Source organism: Fusarium verticillioides, chromosome 6, assembly GCF_000149555.1.
Source record: "Fusarium verticillioides 7600 chromosome 6, whole genome shotgun sequence".
NCBI lineage: Eukaryota > Fungi > Ascomycota > Sordariomycetes > Hypocreales > Nectriaceae > Fusarium > Fusarium verticillioides.
In genome coordinates this window covers 950535-975056 of record NC_031680.1, presented here as the reverse complement: position 1 = coordinate 975056, position 24522 = coordinate 950535, and the positions used below count along the sequence as shown (strand labels likewise).

General features: G+C 50.1%; 10 protein-coding genes across 15 annotated transcripts; 5 read left to right on the top strand and 5 right to left on the bottom strand.

The window, feature by feature from the left end:
- Window positions 1-135: 135 nt before the first annotated feature.
- Window positions 136-3068, top strand: FVEG_15068 (hypothetical protein). 2 transcript variants are annotated; one of them, XM_018904159.1, is made up of 5 exons: window positions 136-475; window positions 530-609; window positions 731-763; window positions 1328-1672; window positions 1722-3068. In XM_018904159.1, the coding sequence occupies exons 1-5, from the start codon at window positions 414-416 to the stop codon at window positions 2768-2770; spliced, it is 1569 nt and encodes a 522-aa protein (XP_018745966.1). In that variant the 5' UTR covers window positions 136-413; the 3' UTR covers window positions 2771-3068. The 2 variants fall into 2 exon arrangements, with proteins under 2 accessions (XP_018745966.1, XP_018745967.1); XM_018904160.1 differs by having other exon boundaries at window positions 731-1672.
- Window positions 3069-3223: 155 nt separating this feature from the next.
- On the bottom strand, window positions 3224-4733 carry FVEG_02484 (hypothetical protein). 2 transcript variants are annotated; one of them, XM_018889756.1, is made up of 2 exons: window positions 4311-4733; window positions 3224-4208 (listed from the first exon to the last, which is right to left on the bottom strand). In XM_018889756.1, the coding sequence occupies exons 1-2, from the start codon at window positions 4540-4542 to the stop codon at window positions 3517-3519; spliced, it is 924 nt and encodes a 307-aa protein (XP_018745968.1). In that variant the 5' UTR covers window positions 4543-4733; the 3' UTR covers window positions 3224-3516. The 2 variants fall into 2 exon arrangements, with proteins under 2 accessions (XP_018745968.1, XP_018745969.1); XM_018889757.1 differs by having other exon boundaries at window positions 3226-4208; window positions 4292-4657.
- A 73-nt stretch (window positions 4734-4806) lies between these two features.
- FVEG_02485 (complex I intermediate-associated protein 30, mitochondrial) lies at window positions 4807-6059 on the top strand. The gene is made up of 2 exons (XM_018889758.1): window positions 4807-5105; window positions 5153-6059. Exons 1-2 carry the CDS (start codon window positions 5027-5029, stop codon window positions 5863-5865), a joined length of 792 nt encoding a protein of 263 aa, XP_018745970.1. The 5' UTR covers window positions 4807-5026; the 3' UTR covers window positions 5866-6059.
- Window positions 5871-8918, bottom strand: FVEG_02486 (hypothetical protein). Of its 2 annotated transcripts, XM_018889760.1 has the most exons (4): window positions 8696-8918; window positions 7759-8638; window positions 7618-7711; window positions 5871-7566 (listed from the first exon to the last, which is right to left on the bottom strand). In XM_018889760.1, exons 2-4 carry the CDS (start codon window positions 8519-8521, stop codon window positions 6063-6065), a joined length of 2361 nt encoding a protein of 786 aa, XP_018745972.1. In that variant the 5' UTR covers window positions 8522-8638; window positions 8696-8918; the 3' UTR covers window positions 5871-6062. The 2 variants fall into 2 exon arrangements, with proteins under 2 accessions (XP_018745972.1, XP_018745971.1); XM_018889759.1 differs by having other exon boundaries at window positions 7759-8918.
- A 1-nt stretch (window position 8919) lies between these two features.
- Window positions 8920-10231, bottom strand: FVEG_02487 (cytochrome c oxidase subunit 6a). 2 transcript variants are annotated; one of them, XM_018889761.1, is made up of 5 exons: window positions 10004-10231; window positions 9907-9931; window positions 9625-9784; window positions 9564-9571; window positions 8920-9432 (listed from the first exon to the last, which is right to left on the bottom strand). In XM_018889761.1, exons 1-5 carry the CDS (start codon window positions 10146-10148, stop codon window positions 9387-9389), a joined length of 384 nt encoding a protein of 127 aa, XP_018745973.1. In that variant the 5' UTR covers window positions 10149-10231; the 3' UTR covers window positions 8920-9386. The 2 variants fall into 2 exon arrangements, with proteins under 2 accessions (XP_018745973.1, XP_018745974.1); XM_018889762.1 differs by having other exon boundaries at window positions 8920-9571.
- A 135-nt stretch (window positions 10232-10366) lies between these two features.
- Window positions 10367-13079, top strand: FVEG_02488 (AP endonuclease 2). Of its 2 annotated transcripts, XM_018889763.1 has the most exons (6): window positions 10367-10692; window positions 10742-10754; window positions 10810-10855; window positions 10912-11044; window positions 11094-12656; window positions 12783-13079. In XM_018889763.1, exons 1-6 carry the CDS (start codon window positions 10665-10667, stop codon window positions 12893-12895), a joined length of 1896 nt encoding a protein of 631 aa, XP_018745975.1. In that variant the 5' UTR covers window positions 10367-10664; the 3' UTR covers window positions 12896-13079. The 2 variants fall into 2 exon arrangements, with proteins under 2 accessions (XP_018745975.1, XP_018745976.1); XM_018889764.1 differs by having other exon boundaries at window positions 10742-10855.
- Window positions 13080-13404: 325 nt separating this feature from the next.
- On the bottom strand, window positions 13405-14154 carry FVEG_02489 (hypothetical protein; the record flags this gene model as incomplete). Its single annotated transcript, XM_018889765.1, has 4 exons — window positions 13405-13556; window positions 13605-13760; window positions 13811-13935; window positions 13982-14154. 4 exons carry the CDS (start codon window positions 14152-14154, stop codon window positions 13405-13407), a joined length of 606 nt encoding a protein of 201 aa, XP_018745977.1.
- Window positions 14155-14562: 408 nt separating this feature from the next.
- FVEG_02490 (hypothetical protein) lies at window positions 14563-15915 on the top strand (the record flags this gene model as incomplete). Its single annotated transcript, XM_018889766.1, has 2 exons — window positions 14563-14716; window positions 14768-15915. 2 exons carry the CDS (start codon window positions 14563-14565, stop codon window positions 15913-15915), a joined length of 1302 nt encoding a protein of 433 aa, XP_018745978.1.
- Window positions 15916-16371: 456 nt separating this feature from the next.
- Window positions 16372-17566, top strand: FVEG_02491 (mating-type protein MAT-1; the record flags this gene model as incomplete). Its single annotated transcript, XM_018889767.1, has 2 exons — window positions 16372-16642; window positions 16689-17566. 2 exons carry the CDS (start codon window positions 16372-16374, stop codon window positions 17564-17566), a joined length of 1149 nt encoding a protein of 382 aa, XP_018745979.1.
- Window positions 17567-18914: 1348 nt separating this feature from the next.
- FVEG_02492 (hypothetical protein) lies at window positions 18915-23910 on the bottom strand. The gene is made up of 5 exons (XM_018889768.1): window positions 23540-23910; window positions 23343-23483; window positions 22802-23289; window positions 20329-22742; window positions 18915-20070 (listed from the first exon to the last, which is right to left on the bottom strand). Exons 1-5 carry the CDS (start codon window positions 23572-23574, stop codon window positions 19984-19986), a joined length of 3165 nt encoding a protein of 1054 aa, XP_018745980.1. The 5' UTR covers window positions 23575-23910; the 3' UTR covers window positions 18915-19983.
- Window positions 23911-24522: the final 612 nt, after the last annotated feature.

The window sequence follows — 24522 nt, the reverse complement described above, 5'->3', positions numbered from 1 at the left end:
AATGATATGATATGATATGATGTCCCTCAGCTTGCTCAGGTAGATTCAGCGTCGGCCGATCATCCATCGTGGGCCGTGATCATGCGGTTTACAGTGGCCCAAGGATGCTACAGTGACCCCCACTCTCCGTAGTAAAAGCGACAAGCATTTGATGGTCCAGATTTCCTCGATGCAGTCAATTTGGCGATAGAACGTTACTAAATCGGGTGTAGATGGAGGTTCTATTCCTACGCTAACTAATCATCCCAGACCAGCCAAGCCAGGAGCGACTTTTTTTAATTGACTTATTTGCAATTTTTCTCGCGCGCTCTCTCTCTCTCTTCCTTCGTCTTCACTTATATTCAATTTTCAACTAAAGGAAGATACAACCGCTTCTCATCAGCAAAGAATCGTCAACTTGAAATTCACTCATAATGGGCTTTCCCTCGAACACGGCGTCCAATGCCGTCATCTATGTCACTTATGCCCTGTTCCTGTTTGTCTCCGATCTCGCTTACATTTTCGTATTGAAAGCTAATCATCACAACAGACTCATGGGAACTGGCATTGCTTGGAAGATGAGAAATCAGTCAAAGGCCGATTTTCTTTCAGGAAATGGAACTCAGACGGGTCAGAAAATCCCCAGTTACGAAATGCTTGTGAGAGGCGACAAGGCAACTTTGCTCCTCTACTCACAGACATCTCAACTTCAGCCCAACCTGCTAGGAACACAGACTAACCACCAGAACAGCCTTCCCTCTGGCCCTCAACTTCATCGCCTCCGGTGAGTAGAGCCGAAAGAGCTCTTGCTACAACAAACTCCGGAGCGGTGGCAAACTGCAACATGTCAGCAAAGACGAAGAACACGGGCCGTGAGACCTCGCACAGAGACCACAGCCTGAAACTTCTCGGTCGAGTATATACCAGTCAGAAGATGAACGAGCAGGTTCGTACAATGAAAGAAGATCTTCCTTCTCTCCCCCCTTACCCCTCCTGAGATGCTCTGAGACTCTGTTGCTACTAACCCCATCCAGCTTAGTTGAGGTCTTTCTTCACTGAGCTGGGCAACTCGAACTACCTGCTCCAGAGAGGCAATCTCGGGAGGCTGGGGGGAGAGGATGCGGCTCACTACGGGCGCTGAGTTGACGTATCGTCTGGATCCAACCTCGGAGCATGTTTGCTACGGCAGACATGTCTGTTCTTCTGGGGAGATCCTGGCGTGCGACGACGAAGCTGAGATTGTACCGTAAATACTCGATCAAGTTAATGCTTGCGTGGGAAAAGTGTTGCCGCTCCAATCTATCCCCTGCCCCCCCTACAACGTTGGAATGACAACTGACTCTTGTAGCTCTCGGATCCGGCATTCTCTTCTCGTACCCTGAGTTGGCCACTATTTCCGGTGTCCAGGGCATGATCGTCTACGCTCTTGCGTCTTCGCTGCCCATGCTCATCTTTGGGTACCTTGGCCCTATCATCCGACGACGATGCCCTGAGGGGTTCGTCCTCACCGAGTGGACTCGCCAGCGATATGGTATTATCACTATGCTGTATCTGAGCTTCATGTCTCTTGTGACCTTGTTCTTGTACATGGTTGGTGAGCTGTCGGCTATCGGACAGGTTGTGAATGCCATGACTGGCCTCAAACCTCTTCCGATTATGATCGTTCAGTGCGCTGTCACAACTATCTATACCTGTGAGTTTGACTGCGTTTCGGTCAGATGACTTTGTCTAACAGTCTCCAGCTCTCGGCGGATTCAGAATCTCGTTCATCACCGATGTTGCCCAAGGTACCATGGTTATCGGGCTCGTCATTATCGCCGCCATCACCATTGGCGCAAAGACTGAGATCCAACGACCTCTCATCGAAGAGTCTGGTCTTACCAAGTCCAACCTTCTCGGCTGGCAGCTTCTGTACATCCTACCTGTTGCTGTTTTGACCAACGACTTCTTCCTCTCCTCCTTCTGGCTCCGAACCTTTGCCTCCAAGACTGACAAGGATCTTCGAATCGGTACCACCATCGCCACGATCGTCATCCTGTGTATCCTCACTCTTGTTGGTTCCACTGGTCTGATCGCCGTTTGGTCCGGAGCTCTGTCTCTCGAGGACGCAGCTGGTTCTGGATCAGTGGCCTTCTTCGTTCTCCTCGAGACCCTTCCCAGCTGGGTTGTCGGCATTGTCCTTGTTATGGTCGTCACCATGAGCACAGCTGCCTTTGACAGTCTTCAGTCTGCTATGGTATCCTCCGGTTCTAACGATCTCTTCCGCAACAAGCTCAACATCTGGTACATCCGTGCCTTTGTCGTCCTCATCATCATCCCCGTCATCGTCATTGCTCTCAAGGCCCCCTCCGTTCTTCAGATCTGGCTCATTACCGATCTCATCTCCGCCGCTACAATTCCCGTCCTGGTAATTGGTCTCGTCGATAAGTTTTACTGGTGGCGTGGCTTTGAGGTCGTTGTCGGCGGTCTTGGAGGTATCCTGACCGTGTTCATCTTTGGATGTGTCTACTATGGTAACGCTCAGGAGGCCGGTGAGCTTCTTCTTGTGCAGAAGGGTCTCTACGGCAATGACTGGAGTGCCTTCGGTGCTTTCGTTGCTGCCCCTGTTGGAAGTATCCTCTGGGGCTGTGGTGCTCTCGCCCTCCGTCTTTCCTACCAGTACATGTCTGCCAAGATTCGAGGACATCGCTTTGATGCTCTTGATCGCCCCGTGGACCCTCGTCGTTCGAGCACCGAGGAGGATGTTCCCACTGAGAACCTCGTTTCTTCGACCCCTGGCAAGTTCTTTTAAAGAGGGAGGGGACACTAAGCAGATGCCTTTGGATTCTGTTCTATCAAAAAAAGTTTGGAAATCGGTTGGGGTTTTGATATGAGATCGGTTTCGCGGTTGGATGGTTTGGTGAAAAGTAGTCGATAGGTTAATCAAGAAGATTTACACCAGTATTTAAGCCTAAACCTAATTGTTCAACTCGGTAGTTCCCATGCTGCAACTGTTTTACAGACCTGCAGCACTAGCCTAGAACTCGCATAGCATGAGAATTACTATGTCTGCCAGCTTAATCATTTATTTTGTCCTGGTAAAAACAGAGCCTGGATACACTGCTCTCTCCCCTAGTGATGGCACTCAGTTTATATGTCAAGACACCAGGAATACCACAGTCACAGCCTGCTATAGTGGCATCCCCAGTAATCCACAGTCCAGCACAAATACCACCAGCACAACATCACCATCAAATCAATTGATATGTTCTCATATGCCTTTCAGTGATACTGTCTCCAATACCACATTGTGCATCTGGATTTCAGTTATGCTCTGATACACCATCACACACAGCAATTGACCTCTTGTACTGAATTGGAGAAGTACTTGGTAACCGTCCATTCGCCAGTCTCAATGCAAAGGTATTCTAGAATATAGTACAAAACATGCTCATCGTACAATATACACTCTCATTTTACATGTTCCCTCCTCCTCCTCTGCCCACTAATATCATGAGCATTCCAGCATATTTATACAATTTTTGCACCTTTATATTTTTATTTCAGAGGCCCTTCCCATCCAGCTCGCTTGGCCTGTTCCCTAGTGATCCAGTCCTGCTCCTCCTGGAACGCCTCTAGAGTTGTTGGAGAAATGGTTCCCCATATGCGCCATTGGCCAGATTGGAATGTCTTCTCGCTGATCTGTCGTGAAACCACCACGTATTCAATCTTGTCCTGCACCTTGGTGCTCCCGGGGATAAGCTCGCCCGTGGCCTTCTTGTATTTCGCTACCCTTTGTGTCGAGGCAATCGCAACAACGGCCTGCTCTGTGCTGTGCTCCTTATCGTGGGGGTTCACGTTGTGGACCTGGTGTGCCATTACACGAGGGTACGCCCATGTCGAATTGAGCTTGACCAACTCAAATGTGACACGCTCAGCGGGATTTCGACGATCGATAGCGGCGATGAGCTTCTTTCCGAACTGGCCCAGACATAACTCGTTGATAGCAGCCTTGTCACCAGCAGCAAAAGCCCCGAGCATCTCTATGTACATGTTCTTCGCTGTGGGTGCGATCTTGCTTCGGGCGATCTTCCACTTGGGTCGTGTTGTCCAGTCGGGCATAGACTTGAGCTTCAACTGGAGGAGAGACAGGTATTCGAAACCGAATTGTCGGAGCCGGTACCATGAGTAGTTGAGTAGATTGGAGGCGCCGGAGGGGTATCGTGAGAATGGGAGAGAGACGAATGTGCCTTTGAGCTGTTAGTTTTCACTCATGGTTCAAATTACTTGTCTACAGTCTCAATTGGCGCATTGAGAAGTCGGGGATCCTAACGATCTTCATGATAACTCACCAGGAAATAGAGGACCACCTCCACCCTTAAAATACTCATCGTTGGCCTTCTTCTGGATCGCCGACATCGATTGAGTATCCGTCTTCTTGGTATCCTTAGAAGCCGCCTTCTGCATCTCTCGCAGAATCTTTCCCTTGGAGGGCATGGACATGTATCGACATTGAACCCTCGCCGCTCCGAGAACGCTCTGGCGCAGAGCGGCCGGGCGTAGCGCCTTTGCCGAGAGAGACATTGGCGAACCTTTTGTTACGAATTTTCTGAACTGGGAGAATCGAAACGTAGGAGTCGATTACAGGGACACCCGGTGGTTACCCGCGGCGCAGGGTCATTATCGAGCTCAAGCTGGCTTCGGCAAACTACGTCGTTTGCCGTTGAAGAAATTCTTGGGTTCTGGGCTGATGGCGGATCAAATATGCCCCGCTGACCGATGCTGGTGGGCGGTGAAAATGTGGGGGATCTCCAGGTGGAAATGGACCAATTGACACATGCTAGACATGTGTAAACTATCAACGTCCCCCCAATTGCAGAACCGCAACTTTACAACGACATCACTGCTCCACGGCCCGAAACTCGACCGAAGGGTCAATTTTGGTCCTGTACCGTTGCTATTATCATATCTCATGTTATCAGACACTCGGTGGGCCAATTGGGCTCCAGTAAACAGCTTGCGACAGCTTCAAACTCGACATCATACATAAACACCAAAATTCCCCATCATGAGGGCCACACAAACCCTCCTCTCAAGAGGCTTCTTCGGCCGTAGTATGGATGAGCTCAGGCGGCGTACGCAAATAGGTAGGCTCCATCCAAGCTTCGTAATGTTCTGAAGCTAAATGTTGCAGCTGTGAGCTTCGAGGCTATCAAAGGCGCTACACAGCCCAAGCCTCTTTACGAGTTCAACACCCCCGATAGCGTTCGCGACTGCATCATCATGACTGACAAGACCATCGGCGGCTTCTCAGAGAGCAACTTCGACTTCCACAAATCCACCGACGCCAACAACGACCCCAAGATACCCTCTGCTTATGCCCGTTTTCATGGCAACATCTCTACTCGCCTCCCCTCCGACCGCCCCAATATTCAACGAACTGGCTTTGCTGGCTTCCGGTCTCCGGATCAAAGGCCAACCGCCTTCGGCCGTTCCATGTGGGATATTGATCCATACATCTACCTCGCCCTGCGTGTCAAGTCGGATGGCCGCAGTTACTTTGTCAACTTGCAAACCGAGAGTGTCGAACCATCAGATTTACATCAACATCGATTATTCCCCAAACGCCCGGGCCAATGGGAAACAGTGCTCATAAAATGGAACGACTTTGTGAGGACGAATCACGGTTTTGTGGTGGAACCTCAGACTGAGATGCTTCGACAGAAGGTCTTGACTGTGGGTATTGGACTAACAGATCGTGTTGATGGTCCATTCGAGTTGTGTATCGAGAGAGCGTGGGCCACCAATGATCCCAGTGAGGTTGAAGTGGCAGAAGAACCCAAAATTGAGACTGTGGCACAGGGAGGCCAGCTACGGAACAAGAAGGGCGAAAAAGTACGGTGGTAGACCAACAAGCATTATTAGTGTCACATGGGGCATGCAGCATGATTGCGTGGGTATTCGTAAAGTTTCATGTTCTTGGATATAAATCCTCTCTAGGACGGGTTGAGAGACTACCCGTCTCTGTATAAATAAACGGTATAATGAACTCCCATATGTCGTTTCAAGCAATGCCAATGATTCAAATTTGCCATTACCAATGCCTACCCGTCAAGACTGAGTGATTCAGCAGTTTTTCGCAATGACACATACGCTGCAGCGTAATCTGCAGCCAGAACCATATCCCCAGTCAGCTTCATGATCATCGCCTTCTTTGCCATCATTTGGCATTGCATGTTCATGTCCTCGACACTTGAGTAATGATCAAAAGACTTTTGCACTGCCGCGAGAGCTTTCGTCATGTATTCCGATCGTTTGGCTGACTTGGGTTCGCATTTACCAGCAAGTCCCATGTTGGCGTCAGCGAGGTAGCTGTAGAGCTGGGCTGTCAGACTCTCAGTCTCGCACTCGAGAGAACGGGGTAAGATAGCCAACAAGAGCTGAGAGGCTGCTTCAAATTCCTTCAAAGAGACCAGAATATTCGACACGCAGCCGATGGCTTGCCAGAGGCAGGGTATCAGACGAGCTCCCCACGATATGCTCGCTGCCCGCATTGCTGTCGTGAACCCTCTCTGCGGCCGGCCACACTTATCAAGAAGAGAGGCTTTGAGGAGTAAGAGTTTGACCTTGAGTACCACGTCCTTCTTCTCATTTTCTAACTGCGACATCATGCTGTCGACTTTTGCAAACGCTGCTTGAAGATCTCCACGACGAGTAAGATAGTCAATGTGGAGGGTGTCTACCAAGAACGCCATGTCAGGTTCTAGATCATCCATCTTTGATTGGAGGATCTGAGATAGAAGCCGTTCAGCTCCTTCGAGATTGTTGTGATGTAAGTCTCTTTTCAACTTGATGACACCTCGGCACTTGTGCCAGTACTGGCTGGGCTTCCAGGATCTCAGTGAGTTATCCTCCAGGCTTTCCAATTTAGCCATTGCATCGTCGTATTTTCCCCTTGAAGCGAGTAGTAGAGCGAGTCGGCAAGTCAACTTCAGTTCATCATCAAAAATGGCATTGCGGGCGTGGCATTTCAGGAATACCTCGCAGGTTGCTGACGATAGGGTCGAGAGGCCAAGCCTGTCCCAGAGAGCTGAAGCGAGTGAAATGTGTGTCCCAAACATGTTGTTCATATTCCTCTCTACGATGATGTGAGAGCTTCGCACGATCGACTCAAAAGCCGTAGCCACGCTGTCACCGTTCAATAGTCCGAGCTTTGCTTCGCTGAGGAGAACCGAGCTCCAAAGCGTGAACATGCCTGTCTCTCTGGCCTTAACACGGAGAAAGGCCAAGCTTTCTTTGCCAGTACCGAGCAGGCTATTCGATTCCAAATCCTGGACGAGATCAGGATGGGCACGGCCGAAGTGGAAGAGCCAGTTCAAGGCAAAGTTGAGGCAAGTCATGTCTCGGTTCTCTCTCGCTGTCGACACGGTTTCAAGCATGGCTGCTACAGCTTCTTTGTAACAACCGAAGTCGGCTTGCAAAACAGCCAAGTTCATCAAAGCGTATTGGTAGAACAGGCGATCTCTGTTCTGCATGGTGTAGTCAAAGTAACGGTGCAAATAATCAAATGCGGTGGGATAGTCTCCAGCTCTCCATGCATCGAGGAATCTGCCCCACGTTAGTCGAAAGGTTCATCGACGTTGATGAGAGATGACGTACTTGAGATAGTGTGTGAGACTTGGAATGAGATAGCTGTCGTTGAGTAGATCATGAAACTGATGACGGATTTCGAGGGGTATCCTGTTTCCAAATTCTAAATGTGTCAGCACGCAAGATCATATGAGTTTGGAAATGACTGACTCTGCATCTGCTCGATTTGGAACTCCAGGAGACTCTCGATGTCATCTGTGCTCACGGGAAGCGATCCACTTTGGTCTCCCGTGAGCATATCACCATACGCCACAGAGGCCAAGTCCATAACGTTCTTGAGGTCCCAATCTTCCTGCTCGCCCACCAAGAGAACATTGTCGAAACTCAGCCGTCCGAAGCCTGGAACCTTGCGCTTGAGATAAGGGGCTGTTGGTTGTCGATATCGGACAAATTGTTTCCATAGCTCTGTACAGTCGTGGAAGCGTAATCGCTGGTACTCAAGACGCGATCTGCGCACAAAAGCGCCAAAGGGAGAGTTGGCAGAGAGCCTGATGCCTTCTTCCTCTTCCACTGGCTGGCCCAACTCAGCCAATCTCTTACGTTCCTCCTTGGTTTTGGCCAACAAACCGGATAGATTGTCGAAAAAGTTGTGCAGTGCATCCAATGAGTTGATATCCCATAGTTTGCCCAAGAACTGATCCCATAACCTCCGTCCGGGCATGCCCATGAGAAAGGGGTAGCTCCCAAGAAGCTTCTCAAACTCTTTGATGCTTATGACGAGGCTGACGGTTTTCTCTGCCTTGCTCCATCTTTCGGACTGGTCGGCGGATGATTTTGGTGAAAAATGATCCATGAGATGAGAGGTGACAAAGGAGAGCACAGGAAGGATAGCATCACTTGGGACAGCTCCTTCAACATAGAGCTCTATGAGAGCGAGAAGGCCAATCTTGGCCGGGTTGAGATAGCGAGCCATTCTGAGTCGGAAGCAATCACACTTTTATAGCGAGTGATGGTAAATGATGAAGATGTGAACAGTCATAGAGTGAGAAAGGTTCAAGAGAGCGCCCTTCAAGTCGGCACCAAGACGCGCCTGTCGAATTGTTAACAGATGAGATCACTCCTGCCCGGGCAGATATGATCTAGCTACCTTAACGGTATTCTGGCCTTTCCATCTGAGTCAGCAACTCCCATTCGATGAGATTATCAATAGTTGCCTCTCGGTTGGCGCGTTTGGTTGTAGAACGTTTCGTTACTGTTGTTGTTGTTTGGCCGGGCCATCTTCGGAGTATCCGAGTCAAGGCGACTTAAAGTGGGATGACACAATCTCAATTGGTGGGCATGTATCACGACGTCCAAAGCAAAAGAGTCGGGATACACTGGATAAAAAGGACTCTGGTCATACTAACCCAACCCTGATGTGCCACTTAGTCGATACAGTGTCTTGCTGAATTCAAGTTCTTGACTTCATTAAATGTGTCCAAGACTGAATCTAAACAATTGGCTTAGATGAAGAGACCAACGGGCTTGAATGATGTCAGGACAATATTTAGAACATGCTTGGAACAGGATAGAGATTGAGTTCGGTTTAGACTTTGGGATGCATGAGCTAATATGAGTGGCTCTTACGACAAGACTCGCAGGCATTCTGGATGAGAACACTAGAAACCTGATGGCATATCCGGTCTCATGTCACTTAGCATGCGTAAGAATGATGGTTCAGATTTCAACAATCAGTCAATTCGAGTCTAGGGAACATGTACAAGGTATCTCCAGAGGGAGTAGTCCATGATGGAGTAGTCAAGCAATTGTCCAACGCATGAGCTGTCAACAGATCACACTTAGGAAGCCTTGTCCTTGTTGTGGTAGTTGACCTCGTCGTTCCAGCTGTGCATAGTCAGTATGATATTCACAAACGTGGTAGAGCATCATAGCTCGGAGCTCAGTGGCGTGAGAGCTGGCATCCAAGCTTCTTGAAGCTCTTTTAAGCTCTTGCCCAGAATGATGTCACAACTTACAAGAGAGTCTGTAAAATGTCAGTAAAGTGCCATTGAACCAGAATATCCACTGCAAACTCACCTTGTCACCGTTACCCCACTGGTAGTTCTTGGAGCGGATGTTCTGGTAAGGGTACTCGGTGCGCTCCTCCAGAGGAGGCAGATGGCTCCAGTGCTCCCAATGCTCGTTCCAGAGCCAGTAGGCGTTGGCACCGGCGGCGATGAGGCAGGGGGCGACACCACTTCGATCTTGTTAGCCATTGCTATCCCAACGCATCATCACGACATCGTCAACTCCAACTTCCGATGGCCCGGGTTCCAAGACAGATTCGTAATTCGCTCAAGGGTTCGGATTTGGACGTACTAGAGGGAGATCTTCTTCCACAGCTCTGTCCATCGTCAGCAACCAGATCCAAAGCATCCAATTGACCCAATCCTGCGTCGTCGGGTGTCGAACTCACCAGTGGTACCGGCAGCGTGCTCCTTGATGTGCTGACGCTCCTTGATGAACTCGTTCTCGGCGGTGCTGGCAAATCGGCGCTGGAGGGGAGCGCGGAGCTGCGCAGTGGCGCGCGTGGCAGCGCGGGTGAATCGTACAGCGGACATTGTAGACGACGTTGTTGTTGTTCGCTTTGACGGTTGGTGAGTCTAAGGCAAGTTTGTGATCGATCAGGTCATTCTTCGGTTAGAACCGCCAATGAAAGTTGCCTCAATTGTAAGGTACCAATTTCCCCCGGCCGATGACAGAGCGCACGTGATCTCGTGCTGGGGGCGCGACGTCGAAGGCTCAACACCACGCGGTGGGGCTCTTCGTCATTGTAGGGATCGCGGCCTCCAGCTCTTGAGCGTCTTGTTGTTAAACGGCAATTACTTGATCAAAACGATTCACGCCCGTCTCTTCTTAAGTTTCGGGCTTATATACGACAGTATCTCCCCGATATATCTCTCTATAGCTGCCAATTCGTCCGTCTCCCAAACTCATCGCGAAGTTCCTTCACCCTTCAGCTCATGGTCTCCACATCGTCAGTACCGCGGGATGAGACGTGAGGCGTTGATGAGAGTTGCTTCTTGTACTCTATGAGGCTTTTCAACACCAGGTTCGATAACTCATAAGTTGCAACCATGGCGTTTCGGATAACCACCTGGAACGGTGAGTTTCGCCGCCCCTCTCTTGGCTTTCCCACTAACACCATCTGCAGTCAACGGCATCCGGTTCGTGATTCACAGCGAAGAACCCTAAACTCATCCTAATGACCCGTCGCCACAGAAATCCTTTCGGTTATCAGCCTTGGAGAGAAAAGAGAACCTTTCAAGTACGCTCTCTCATCTAACAATCTGCACCTAACCTCCTCAACTCACAACCACGCAGGCTATGTTTGAGATTCTTGAAGCAGACATTGTTGTTATGCAAGAGACCAAAATCCAGCGAAAGGATCTTCAAGATGACATGGTTCTCGTTCCCGGTTGGGATGTCTTCTTCAGCTTACCGAAGCACAAGAAAGGTACGGCACTCACCCTCATTTATTCGCCGCAACGCCTGACAATCTTCAGGATACTCTGGCGTCGCTATCTACACGCGCAATTCGAAATGTGCGCCCATACGAGCAGAAGAGGGTGTCACCGGCATCTTGACAGCTCCAAAGTCTACAACCAGGTACCGCGACCTCCCTGAAGACCAGCAGATTGGTGGCTATCCCCGGCCCGATCAACTTGACGGCATCATCGACGAGGCGGCTCTTGACTCTGAAGGTCGCTGTGTCATTCTCGAGTTTCCAGGTTTTGTGCTCTTTGGAGTTTACAGCCCTGCAACCCGAGATGAGAGTCGTGATGACTTTCGCACTGGTTTCTTCCAAGCACTGGAAGTGAGAATACGGAACTTGGTCGCCGCTGGCAAGCAGGTCATCCTTACCGGTGATTTGAACGTCGTACGCTCCGAGCTGGACTCAACCAATGTTTCAGAGACACTACGCAAGGAAGGGATAGAACTCAGCGACTGGATGAACGCACCTGTGCGGCGCATCTTCAACCAACTCATATTTGAGGGAAGTGTGCTAGGCGAAAGAGATGAAGACCGTGAAAAGCCTGTTCTCTGGGACCTCTGTCGTTGCTTTCACCCGGAGCGAGTGGGGATGAACACATGTTGGGATACCAAGCGGAACACACGACCTGCAAACAACGGCAGTCGGATTGACTACGTCTTGTGCAGCGATGGCATTAAGAGCTGGTTCAACTACTCCAACATTCAGGAGGGCTTGATGGGATCTGACCATTGCCCAGTCTTTGCGACTTTGTCTGACAAGGTGACGGTGGGCGACAAAGAGTGTGCGTTGCTCGAGATGATGAACCCCCCGGGTATGTTCAAAGGGAACGAGCGTCTTCGAGACTGGACCCCAAAGGATCATCTTTCTTTGTCTGCAAAGCTGATACCAGAATTTGACCGCCGGCAGAGCATCCGCGATATGTTCACAAAGAAAGCCGCCCCTCTACGAGAGTCGACGAGGACAGACACACCTGCAGAACCCCTGAATAACGGAAATATTAGCGCCTCAGGGTCACTCGACAAAGCAGAGGAAGCTTCAGGGTCTTCGACCAACGCCTCCTCCACACCGAGGCTGGGCGAGACTACCAACTCAACCAAGCTTTCAGCATCCCAGCCTAGCTCCAAAAGACCTGGAACGGCCGCCGACACGACAAGTCGACCATTCAAGAAGACCAAGTCTTTTACAGGCGCCAACGACACCAAGAGCAAGGTGGCGCAGGGCCAACGAACATTACAGGGATTCTTCAAGCCAAAAGCTCCCGCGGCTCAAGAAAGCAAAGCAGAGCTAGAAGCGGCAAGTTCGACGCCATCTACAACAAAGAAACCTACAGGATCAGGGAAAGCGCCAGTAAGCGCGCAGAGGCTATCGAATACCCCGCAGGCTACACTTGCAGAAAAGTCATCATCAACAGTCCCTCTACGCAGCAAGGACCCCGAACCCTCGGACAGGGTGTTTGACCCGATCGAGGCGAAGGAGTCGTGGTCCAAGCTGCTGGGCAAGAGGGTTGCACCAAGATGTGAACACGACGAACCCTGCATCAGCTTCACCACCAAGAAGCCCGGAGTCAACTGTGGTACGTTATACGGCGGCAGCTGATCCAAAGTGCATGCGGTGGCGTTGCCGTTACACAACGCCGCGGCTGCAACGTCGCTTGCCGATGCAAAGTCAAACTCAGAAGCTAATTTTGATGACACTACAGGTCGAATGTTTTACATTTGTCCGCGACCGCTAGGACCATCGGGGGAGAAGGAGAGAAACTCGGAGTGGCGCTGCAGTACATTCATATGGAGCAGTGATTGGACTGGCTCATGATCGGAGTCCAGGGAGCTGGGAAGTGCAGGAGTCTGTCTAGGAATTTTTTGCATACACTACGTTGAGAGTTGTACAGTAGGGAACTTATCTGTGTTACGGTCAATAGCACCAAGTTGCCACGTCACTGACAGCATCGTAATCACGATAGACTTAAGTCTTTGGTCTCTTGTAATTTCTTTCCACCATCGAACAACGCGATACGTTGTCAATGTGCTAGCTACCTATCCATTACGCTTCCTGTCTTCAGAGAAGAGATATGTCCTCAACCTAGTGCAATAAGAAACAAAGCGAGTGGGTTGCAGACCCATTTTCTCCATGTAGCCCATCCTTGTATTAGTAACATTCAGCTCCATGAGAGCTTTCAGAAACTATTTGATACATCAACGTGGGAGAATGAAGTAATATCCATGTGAAGGGCCATATATTTGTTTCTGTTGCCGATCATATAGGCGCGTCCATTAAAGGTCTCCTTTTCACGTCCAAAGAGAGCTTTGGCTAATTTGAGCGTTTCAAAGCAGCTCTTGGTCGGGCTCTTTCGCGGGGATGTATTTGTACCCGGGGTATTGTTGCTTGTGGTTGAACTCTTCTTCCATAGCCATGTTATACCAGTAAGCTTGAATCTCAGGCGTCTCTTCATCCCACATCCTGCCGATCACTCTCGCTACGATTTAAGTTAATATTGTCCAGCTCTCCAGGACGATGTACTTACAAAGTTCAGAGGCCGTAATTCCTTCAACACTTCTTGTGATCTCCTGTGACTTGGACTGACGATATAGAAGCCAGCAGTTCCTAGGACGTGGGATTCGGCACCCTCCCTCGCCAACAGTTGGATCTTCTTCGGAAACCTTCACTGGAGTGGATTGGTCTATCAATATGTCAGAACAGTACCATTCACATGATTCCTGTGTACCATACCACGAGTGAAGCAGTACCTCCCATAAGTCGAGGTATCGGGGCTCACATCTTCAGGAATTGGACAAAGGCGGTACTTGCTTCGTGCTTTGTCATGAAAAACTCTCACGGGTTGTTGGACGCGACGACTATAATAGTTAGCTGATAGGGTCGCCCAAAGATTTGGTGTTCTACCTGAAGTTGTCTGTAACATGGTTGATGAGCGTCAGAGAAGCGTTCTCTGGGAGGAAAATGTGAATATCGGCTTGCGACTGGCTGTAGACCATGGTGATAGGAACTTCGGCTTCCGGGGGCATGAGAACGCCCAGAGGACCTTCACGTAAGCGTCCCTTCGAAGTTCCGGCCATTCTCACGACAAGCGATTAATAGTCAACGATGAGTGGTACTTTCTTGTAGGCAACTGAAATTTGAATCTTCTCTGTGGTAAAGAAATGGCAAGGAGGAAGTTGATGGGCCAGTAATGATAGGGGAACGGATGCAAGCGACAAACTGAGGCAAGTCAAGAGAAACTTGAACAATAGGACAGTCTATTCAGATTGTCAATAACAAACGACTGAGGTGTGCTCTGAGCTTTATTGTTCACTTGTTTGCTCATTACGTCATATAATGCAACAAATCTGTGAAATTTGTAGCTGTCACTGCCAGACGGCTGGCGGTGATGATATCTTTCACATCCTTCAGTTCTTTTTCATTTACTTTTCTTCTTTCCTACAACAACACCCAAACTTCTCAATACCGTGTCCTCTGATACTGATATGGACAGCGCGTTCAGCTTCCTCCCTTTATGGGACGATCCGGCGATTATCTATAAGCCCGAGGAGGCTCTCAACGCCCTACATGCCAAGATCCTGAGCATCATCTTAAAGAAGGTCGATTTACCCAAAGAAGGGGAGAAATTCTACCCCCAAGGTAATCACATCTTCTATTTCGGTCATAATAGGAAGCTAATATCCTTAATAGATGTTCTTCGCTCTGTTTTCTTTGTCATTAACCAAATAATGACTGATCTATCCATCGATAATGAACTCCTCAACGGCATCCGAGCTACTCATATCAGACTAGCTTTGTATGGCTCGCCACTGAAGATCATTGATGCTGTCCTTGTGAGATGGTATACCGAAGCTGCCGTTGTCCTCTACTCCCATCAGACTGCTCGCTCGCCAGATATCGCTGGCATGCAACGTGGGTGGACCCCCGGGTACCGGCGCAATCACCGTTCAATCGCCAACTTAGGCTTCATGACGATTCTTAGGGGTATCGAGGTGTGGGCTCATCCTAAGCACCCTAAGCTCCAGGCTGCCAGCCTCATTTCCAAGGCCACCCTCGCGATCCTTTACGCCACCTATACTATCGGGCCTCATCTTAACGGCTTCGCGTTCAACTACCTTAGCGAGATGCCTGTCTCTAAGTCGCGAGAGCTCTTCCTGAAGGTTTTTGTCTCCATTTCCGGCAACGTATACAATGACGACGAGGCCTTTGCGACGCCCCCAGCCTTTGAATTCGGTGCGGCTCGGGGCAACGTACGGATCTGTCAGCAAGGGAAGAAGCTCCTCGTCAGATCTCTGAGTGAGCAGTTCTACCGCGAGGCCCCTAACTGGCACCCGTATCGACGAGTCCCTGGGTCTCCATGGAACAATTTTATCAGAAACACGGAATTGCCTGTCTTCTCGACCGACGAAAATCATGTGCCTCACACGAAGATCAAGTTCATTCTGCCGTACAACGCGATCGTTCTCGCCGATCAGTTCAAGGCAAAGTACGATTGGGCCCGCGCTCTCCTCCAGTCCAAAAACCGACTTCCTCAGGTCTCCGAGGCGTCAAAACTGTTGCAGCTCAAGTGGTTTGCTCAACATTCCGGGCGACGATACGCCAACAACGCCCCTGGTATGCACACAGCTGAGTCTTTTATGAGCGTTGGGAACGACTTCCTCTACCATACGCCTGCAGTTCAAAAGCCCCGCGCAGACGCGAGTGGATTTCTGACTCTCCCCTTCATGTCGACTGCGGTTTATGCAATTGGGCGTCACGGTGATCCCATAGACACTCCTATTCAAAGCTTTCTGGTTTTGGCCTTCAATCAAGAGCTACCGGATGAAGTGGCCAATTAAGCTATAACAAGGATTCTTGTAGATTGCAAAAGGGGATATACGTAGTATAAGTTTCTAGCTACCTACTTTTAAGTAGTCAAATTCATGAGGTCAAACCCAGTCACAAATATTTTGGTTTCATAAGTTTCGCCCCGGCACTGTCAAGCATCTGCAAAACTGCCCGTGATACGCTAAGGAAAACGGCGGCTGTTAAACACTGCCTGCCACCTTACTCTATTGTTCAGGTACTTGCTGCTAAGTACCTATCTAAGTTCCTGCCAATGAATTTATTCATACACGCCCCTCCTCACCCCCCCAGATTTCTTACTTATTGACACCACTTCTCTCCACGCTCAGAAATTCTTCTCTCCAACCTCTGACAACTCATGCATTTTAAGACTGGCACTCTTTTTATCCAGTGTTTCTCATCCTCTACTTAAATCAAGCTCCTGCTTTCTCTCACTCGTTGCTGTCAACATGGAACTGCTGATCAACGCTGCCAAGGATGAGCAAAAGGTTGCAGCCTTGAACGACTTGTCCAAGATCGCAACGATGCGTGCTGTCTCTCAGACTTCTCCAAACCGTCTGGCTGAGGCTCTCTTATCTCCTCACATGTTGATTGAAATGCTTGACCTGTTCGGTCATGAGTTTCTTCCTGTCTTCGAAGACCAACTCAAACCTCATGGCGCTCTGGGTACTGCGGATTCGAAGGCTAAGCGCCCTCTTAACGCCTTCATGGCCTTTCGCAGTAAGTGTGAGTCCTTTTACCTATGGCACCTATTGACCAGATCTAGCCTACTATCTGAAGCTATTCCCCGACACCCAGCAGAAGAATGCCTCCGGTTTCCTGACTCAGCTCTGGGGCGGCGACCCTCACCGAAACAAATGGGCCCTGATTGCTAAAGTCTATTCCTTTCTCCGCGATCAACTCGGCAAGAGTACCGTTAACTTGTCCGCATTCCTTGGTATCGCTTGCCCTTTGATGAACATGGTTGAACCCTCCTTGTATATTGAGGTCCTTGGCTGGCAGCAAATTGCTTCTCAAGGCATCGTGACATTTCAGCAAAACACTGATGTCATGAAGGCGAACCTGGCATGCCCTGTCAATGCCCAACCCACCACCGAGATCGATCTTCTCACCAGCGTCCTGTCTGCTGGTTACTACACGGACTTCTCTCAGGTTCTCCTGATGCGCATGTGGGCTTGCCAGAATGGCATCATGACCACTACCAGTGCTACTGCTGGTAACAGTGTCGCCACTACTCAACCGCTCTACGAGTCTGTTCCAACAACCTCCGAAAAAACCAGTTTCATCAACGCAGTTCGCGAGAGCCGCAACCTTGCTGCTCAGGATCTTTTTGGTGCCCAATACGACGCCGCCTTGTTCGGAAATCGTTTCGTTCATTCATGGGAAGTGCAGGACCTCGCTTCGTTCCAGAATGTTCAGATTTCTGTGGCAGACTCGCCTATGGAGAGCAACACTCTCTACAACTTCCACATGGATCGGCACTACCGCCCTCAGGCTTCTGAGTTCGACCTCTACGATGTCATCGACACAGGCATCATTGACATCTCCAGCGCCTGGTCTATTGACCAGTACCTGCATGAGAAGCAATCCAAGATGCATCAGCAGTGTCAGTACTTCCTGTCCAAAAACTCCGATTATTACTGACATATACAGAAACTTTGATGACGTGAAAAAAGATCAAGGTGAATCACGGTAGCTCTTGATCTTGGATCACCATCACGAATCCAGCATACGGTGCGACTAGGCAGTTTCGGGATGAAAATGGGATGATTTGAAATGATACCTGACCGGCGAGAATGTTGTCGTAAGACTGAGGTTAAAGTTGGGGGAATTCTTTACCAGGAATTGCATAGCAAAGTCAATACACACGATTACTAGTCTTGTCATTCTTGGCTGAAGTCGGAATTATGTTTGGTACGGCCCACAACGAGATCTGAAGGTGGGGAAGCGCAGGGCTATCGACAGCCGGAATGATTGGCCGACAGACTCGTGGCGATGCTTACGATTAAAGACACGGGGTTTAAATTACAGTGTGAGATCACACAGTCTGTAGACCCCGGTCCTTCGACGATCTGGGCAAGACAACCCTGGATCATAGGTCAGACCAGGGCGGCACATCCGAATGCCTTTTGATTCCAGTTCTTGCTATGGTCCTGACAAGCATATCATTCGGTCTTGAGCTTTGATGCCAATTTTCAGAATTTGCGAGTGAATTATTGCCATGAGTATCATATCTACTCTGTACAGCGCAATCTGTCGTTTGAATGGGATCAAACGAAACATTGGCTACGCTAGCTCTATCGGGTTGGAGCAATCTTGGCGTTGGACGCTACAGGGACAAGGACCCATCAAGATCTCCCTTGACAAAATTACGCCAACACAGAATAGTCACTCTTAGACAGCAAGCCCAGATCGATGTAAACTCTTCAATTGCCGTCTCAACAGTTCACTTTTCTTAATTTCGAAGAAATTACGTTCAGGCCAAGGCTCTTGTGCATAAATCATTACTCAATTAGCAACTTGAGCAGAATTCCCGAACCATACCAGCTGGATCTGCCATTTTCCCTCCCTTCCTTGTAAGTCGTCCATCAGCCCTACAGCTCAAAGCGGGTATAGCATGGGGGTGTCACCATCAGCGATCGCGGGGACCAAGAACCGGGCTAAGATCGATCACCAGCTAGACTGTCCACTCTAACGTAGGTACAGTAGGTTTTGTTTTAGGTCAGTGGCGGCAGTAAAGCACAGGGACATTCTAAACCGATTAGCAACACCATCAGAAGATAGCTCTGTTGCGAGATGCTTCACTGAGTATATGTACTGTAAGGGGCAATCGCTGCCGCTACTATGATTTGGTGGCGTAACCAGTGCAGAATTGCTTTTGGAAGCAAGGTGCCCTTGTAATCGACCTTGCTCCTTCGAATGCAGCCGATCATCTGATGCTATCTGTTGGCTACAGCCCAGTCGAGAGGGGCAGCGTTATCGCCAGTACTCTAGGGAAGAACACAAAACTTAGAGGACATCTATCCTAAATGATGAAGAGACTTGAAGTAACTTTGGATAAGCTTGGGGCATCTTTATCAGGTTTAGAATACATTTTACCGAGTTCGTTTTTGATATCCCATATCAAGGTCTGATGTTTCCTTACTCCCAAGGATATCTCAGCTAACAAGGGCCCAGCTCCTCAGTACAGTATCCGATTGACAGTTTCACATTCACTCGACGGGCTCAGACATGACCAGGATACAACTGTTTGCGTAACATCGTTGACGCAGTTTGCACAAGGTATGCGCATACCTACCTACCACTGCGTTGTCGCCAGTGACTGAGTGTGTCGACTCTCACCTCTCACCTCTCACCCAGCCTGTCTGTCTGTCTGTCTGTCTGTCTGTCTGTCTGTCTGTCTGTCTGTCTGTCTGTCTGAGCCTAGTCAATCGCATCACCATCCGACTCCCCGCACTCAGCTCCAGCTCCAGCAGCACAGGAAACACAAAACAATTCTCAACACATGTCTTACAGATCCAGGAATTCGGAAAGTGAACATATTTCGCTAAGCTACGCCTGTTTCTAACTAGTAACACAAGAAACACTATCCGCATCGCCGGCCCAACAGACGAGACGAGACAAGACAAGACACTAAGGTGGACTAAACTAAAACATGGTTCCCATCGACAGGGGACCAAGACCACGACTTTCGTTCTTCAGGAAATCCTCCGGCACTGTACGGACCGGTGACGGTTACGGGTAGTCCGCCTAAGTTAGTATATATCTCGCGTCTTTGCTCGCGTCGCGAAGTGAAATGTAAGAAATGGGAGTCTAATCGTCCATGCTCAAATGCCCAGACTTTCTACTCCTCCGCGTGCCATACGAAAATCGACCAAGGCTACGCAAGTGCAAGCCATCCCCATCAACTCTAATACCTTACTATCCAAAGGGGGGGCTCTGGGCTTGGTGTGTGTGTGCCTCCTTTGGTTGTGCAGTCTCACTCCTGAACCGTCATTGGTCGGGTATCGATAATTGAGGCTGAAGCCGCGAATGCCTTCAGCAGGCCCAAATCTGCGCCCTTACTCTTCTTGGTATGAGATCTTCCGCATCTCGCCCAAACGATGTCGAGCCGACGCCAAGGCATTCTCCAATTGGAGGATCTCGACCTGTTGATTGTTGGTGGCTTGTCAGTCCATCATCTCACACGAGGGGGCTAAAATAAACTTTGCCGGATATAGTAACCGTTACGAACGCACTGGCCCGGGAATGAACTGGACCTGTGAGGGGTATCGATGTGTCATGGTACATAGTCGTGATGTGATGTGTGATGCCACCAAGACAGGGGAACAGGACATGAGAGGGAGACGGCCAAGGGAAAAGGAAAGGGTTGCCAAACACATGACGGGGGAGGCTGTTAGACTTACTTGCTGTTCCATCTCTCGCACCTTGAACTCGTGCGCTCCAAGCTTCGAGTAGTCCACCTGGTCCTCCTCTTGGCTACGCTCCTTGATCAAGCTCTGCACCTGGCGCACCAGCGCTCGACATGCCGCACCCACAGCCTTGCTGGCCTGCTCAAGCTTTTCTTGGCTCTTGGACATGAACCCTGCCTTAACTCTGCTGGCAGCCACAAGCTGGGCAGTCGACGCCGCAACATCGTTCGAGGCCACGATGAGCTGTTCTGGACTGTTACGCCCAGAGATGACTCCATCTGCTGTCTCGATCAGTGTGTTAGTCGACGACGCCACAGCCTTGGCGGCAGAGATCAGTCCCTCAGTCCATCGGTTATTCTTCTTGTAGAACGCTGTTCGTGACGTCGACCCACGACCTGCCTGCACGATCTCCTGCTGTGTCACTGTCGCCGCCTGAATCAGTTGCGTAATGGCGTTGGTGATCGCCGTCGCTGCATCCAGGATCGAGTCGTTCACCTTGAGCTCATAGGTTGAGTAGCCATCACGAGGCTTGTTCTTGAGCTTGGCCAGTCGTGCTGCTGCTGCCGCAATTGCATCTGCAGCTTTGCTGAGCTCCTGGTCGACGAGGTCTCCCAAGTCTCCCTTCTTGTTAGCGAGCTTGCCAAAGCCAGGAGCAAACGACTCAACAAGCTTGTTGAGCTTCTGCAAGTTCATCTGGACATCGTTGTTGCTGTTGATGACCACGTCTGTCTTCTGCAAGGGATCCATGCCCTCAAGTCGGAAGCTCTGAAGACCTCGGAGGAACTGTACAGCTGAAATAGCGGGCTGGCGAGTTCCGTTCATGAGAGAATCGGTCTTCTTATCATCCGTAGCTAGACGGGTAAGACCCTTGGTGTTGCTGCAGACATCGGCAATGGCACCAGAGAAAACGTTGATGGCCTTGATAAGGTCGGCATGTGTCGCGTTTGGTCCATCTGCGATGAAGTTGTTGAATGACGTAGCAAATTCCATAGCACTAGCTGAGGCCTTCTCGATCTGTGACAGTACATAAGACGGAGACGCATTCTGGTTACCAGCCTGCATGCTGGAATCCAACTCGTAGAGCGCATCATCCACACGAGCAACACCAGCCTGGAGAACAGAGTCGATAATGTCGTTGATCTTGTCAAGGTTGGACATGATGAGGGCATCGATCTGGCCATCCAAAGCATGGTCGGTGTCACCTTGGTTCATCTTGAGCTCGTTGAGCTCAATCAGAGTCTGATCCATGCCAGCCTTGTACACCTCGAGCTCCTCCTCCTTGTCGCGGAGAAGCTGCTCAAGGTCAGAGCTGCCGTCGCGGAGGTTCATCTGGGCATCCTCCAGCTGCCGTGTCTTGTTGCGCAGTGCCTCCTCGAGATCCGCCATCTCACGGTTGTACTTGGCAAGCATTGTCGAAAGCTCGTTGCCCTTGCTACGCTCGAGGTTATCGGCCTTGTCTTGGGCCAGGCGAAGTTCGCGCTTGAGTTTCTCAACCTCGTCCTTGCTGCTGCCAGTCGCGCGGTCCTTGTCGTGAAGGGCGCGGTCACGCTCACGGATCATGTCGGCCAACTCGAGGTTCTTGGTCTTGATTTCACGCTCGAGCTTCTCACGGCGATCGATAGCCTCCTGGGCGCTCGCCGCCTTGAGTTGAACGGCCTTGAACTTCTGAAGGAGATCGAGATGCTCGTGTCTCAACTGAGAGTAGAGCTTGGCCAGTGCCTCATATTTCGTCCTCCATGTGTTGACCTGCTCCTGAAGTGCCCGAATCTGGTCATCCTTGCTGTTCATTTGCTGGCCAAGACTGTTCTGAATATGCGACAGCTCACCCTCGAGAGCCTTGACTCGCTGGTCGTATTGTTGGAGCATCAGTTGATCTCGCTCATACTGAGCGCGCGCATTCAGGTTTTCACGCTCCAGCTCGGCCAGTCGTCCCTGAGTTTGCCATTGCGCTTGTTGCGCCATGAGCGCCTCCTGCTCTCGCTGTTGCTGTTCCATCAATTGCTGTTGCTGCTGCTCGAACTCACGCTGAGCCTGAAGCTGGGCCTGCTGCTGGGCCATGAGAGCTTGTTGTTGCTGCTGCTCAAGGATTCGCTGCTGCTCTTCGTACTCCCGGTTCTGACGATCCAACTCGCTCTTCCAGAATTCATTCATCTCATCAGGGGCGTCGTTCTTGGGCTCAGGCGGAGGAGACGGCTTTCGCTCAATCTCCTGCTTTGGTCGCGCGGGCAGTGCAGGTGCATCGTCATCTTCCGCCAAGAGGTTGGGAGGATCTTGAGGAAGCTTGGGGATAGTAATGAGACTGGTAAGGTACCGCAGGTTTGAGCATTCGTAGTAGAACTTAACTAAACGATAATGCTGCGCGTTGTAGCGTTCACGGAGGGGTTCAAGGGCCTCGTCATCTCCGGTTGCTTTGTTTATGTTAACCCTAAGGATCCTAAAGAGGGGGGTGGGGGAGTGAATCACTGACTTGAATGCATTGCGCGCAGCATGCTGGTGATGAACTTGTAAATTCCGTAGCTCTCCTGAACGAGGGGCACGAGGGCGGCAATTCGGCACTCGTTGTTTCCAACATTTCGGAAGTGCGAGAAGATCAGCTTTTGGAACTGCTCGATCTTGTCTTGCAGGACCATCAGATCGCTGATGGTCTCGTAGCCTTCGTTGGGGTCGTTGATCGCCTTCAGGCTCAGGTACTCCTCATACTCGAATGTTCCGTTGAACTCGGGGTGCTGATGGTGGAAGGAGAGCTTTGCAAGTAGGTAATAAACGTATTCGCGGATCAGAGGTGCATAACCGCGCATGCCTTCTCCTCCTCCGCCCATTCCGCGGTTCAGGCTATCGATCCATGCGCGGTTTGCCATTGCCTCCTTGAGAGCACTGGGGTGGCCTTCTTGGAGTACCTTGTGAATCGTGATCAGGGCCTTGAACGTCTGAACTTCGTCGGCTAGGATAGGTTGGCTGTTGATGGTCGATCAGCGTGGGTTGTCATGATGAGGACGTATGAGACGTACACCTTGATGCCGGACCAGAAGGCGGCGGAGGACCGGTGGTCCCATGTATAGACGATACATGCTCGGACATGCTTTCGCTTTGGGGAGATCTCCTCGACGTTCGTAGCCTTCTTGATGTTAATAGCGAGCTCTTGGTCGGTTCTGCGCACGAAGATGGGGTTAGCTTGGCGGTCATGAAACGTGAGGGTGTCGCTGACTTGGTATGCTCGGTGCCGCGCACAGCAGCAGCCATGTTTGCAATTGGTAGCGGGCAAGCTACGCGACGCTATTATTAGATAATGGGTAAAGATGTTTGCGCAAGGAAAGTTGCTCAGGTCTTTGGCGATGCTATAGTAGCCCCTGGAAATCACGAGACAATTTCCCAGTGAAGCCGGCGCCGCGCAAGCTTAGGAGATTAGGCAGAGAGTAAACAGTAGGAAATGAAACGATGATTAAAGAGATCAAGGGACTGAGGTTTGTGAGGATGCGACTGTAGATCGAGTATTCGCGGTCGTCGTCAGCCGTGACAAATCTTGGGCGACTCTTGGGCGTGGCTCGTCTCTGCGATTCGATGGATGTCGTAGTGGCTTCAGTGGCTGGGCCGCAAGAGCCAAGAGAGGAGCGTCATACGGAGTACGTATCGCCTGTTGTGTGGGGCACGGCTGTTGAAGATTCAGTGCCCGAGCCTGGAATTGGTGGCCAAATTAGGTATCCCACTTAGAGGTGCACACTTTGAGAGATTCAAGACCAGATTTCATAGCATGGGTTGAGAATGAAAGTTTGCAGCATATGCTAGCTTTGCATTGTGTTGTTCCACTAGATCTGTAGCTCGAGAGCTTGGCTGAATAAATAAATATTGTATCCAGTGAATGCGTACGAAGCCTCTAGATTTTAGAGTTAACTTCTGATGATACCTCAGGTAGTTTGAATAATTCATGAGCATATCCTATAAAGTCCACTAAATTTTACCACGAAATACCTTACCTACTTGTTAGGACATACTAGCTCGGAGTCTCATGAGTCTGATGGAACACACTTGCAGCTTACGATATCAACTCTGTCTAAGTACTGTTATGAAAGACTTTATAATGTAATGATGATCCTTGGCATACGAAATGAACGTTCTTGGGAATGTAACAACAGCTCATAACGGCTTCTTGAGTGACCTATCATAAGTACCTATATTGTTGTCTGACGACCA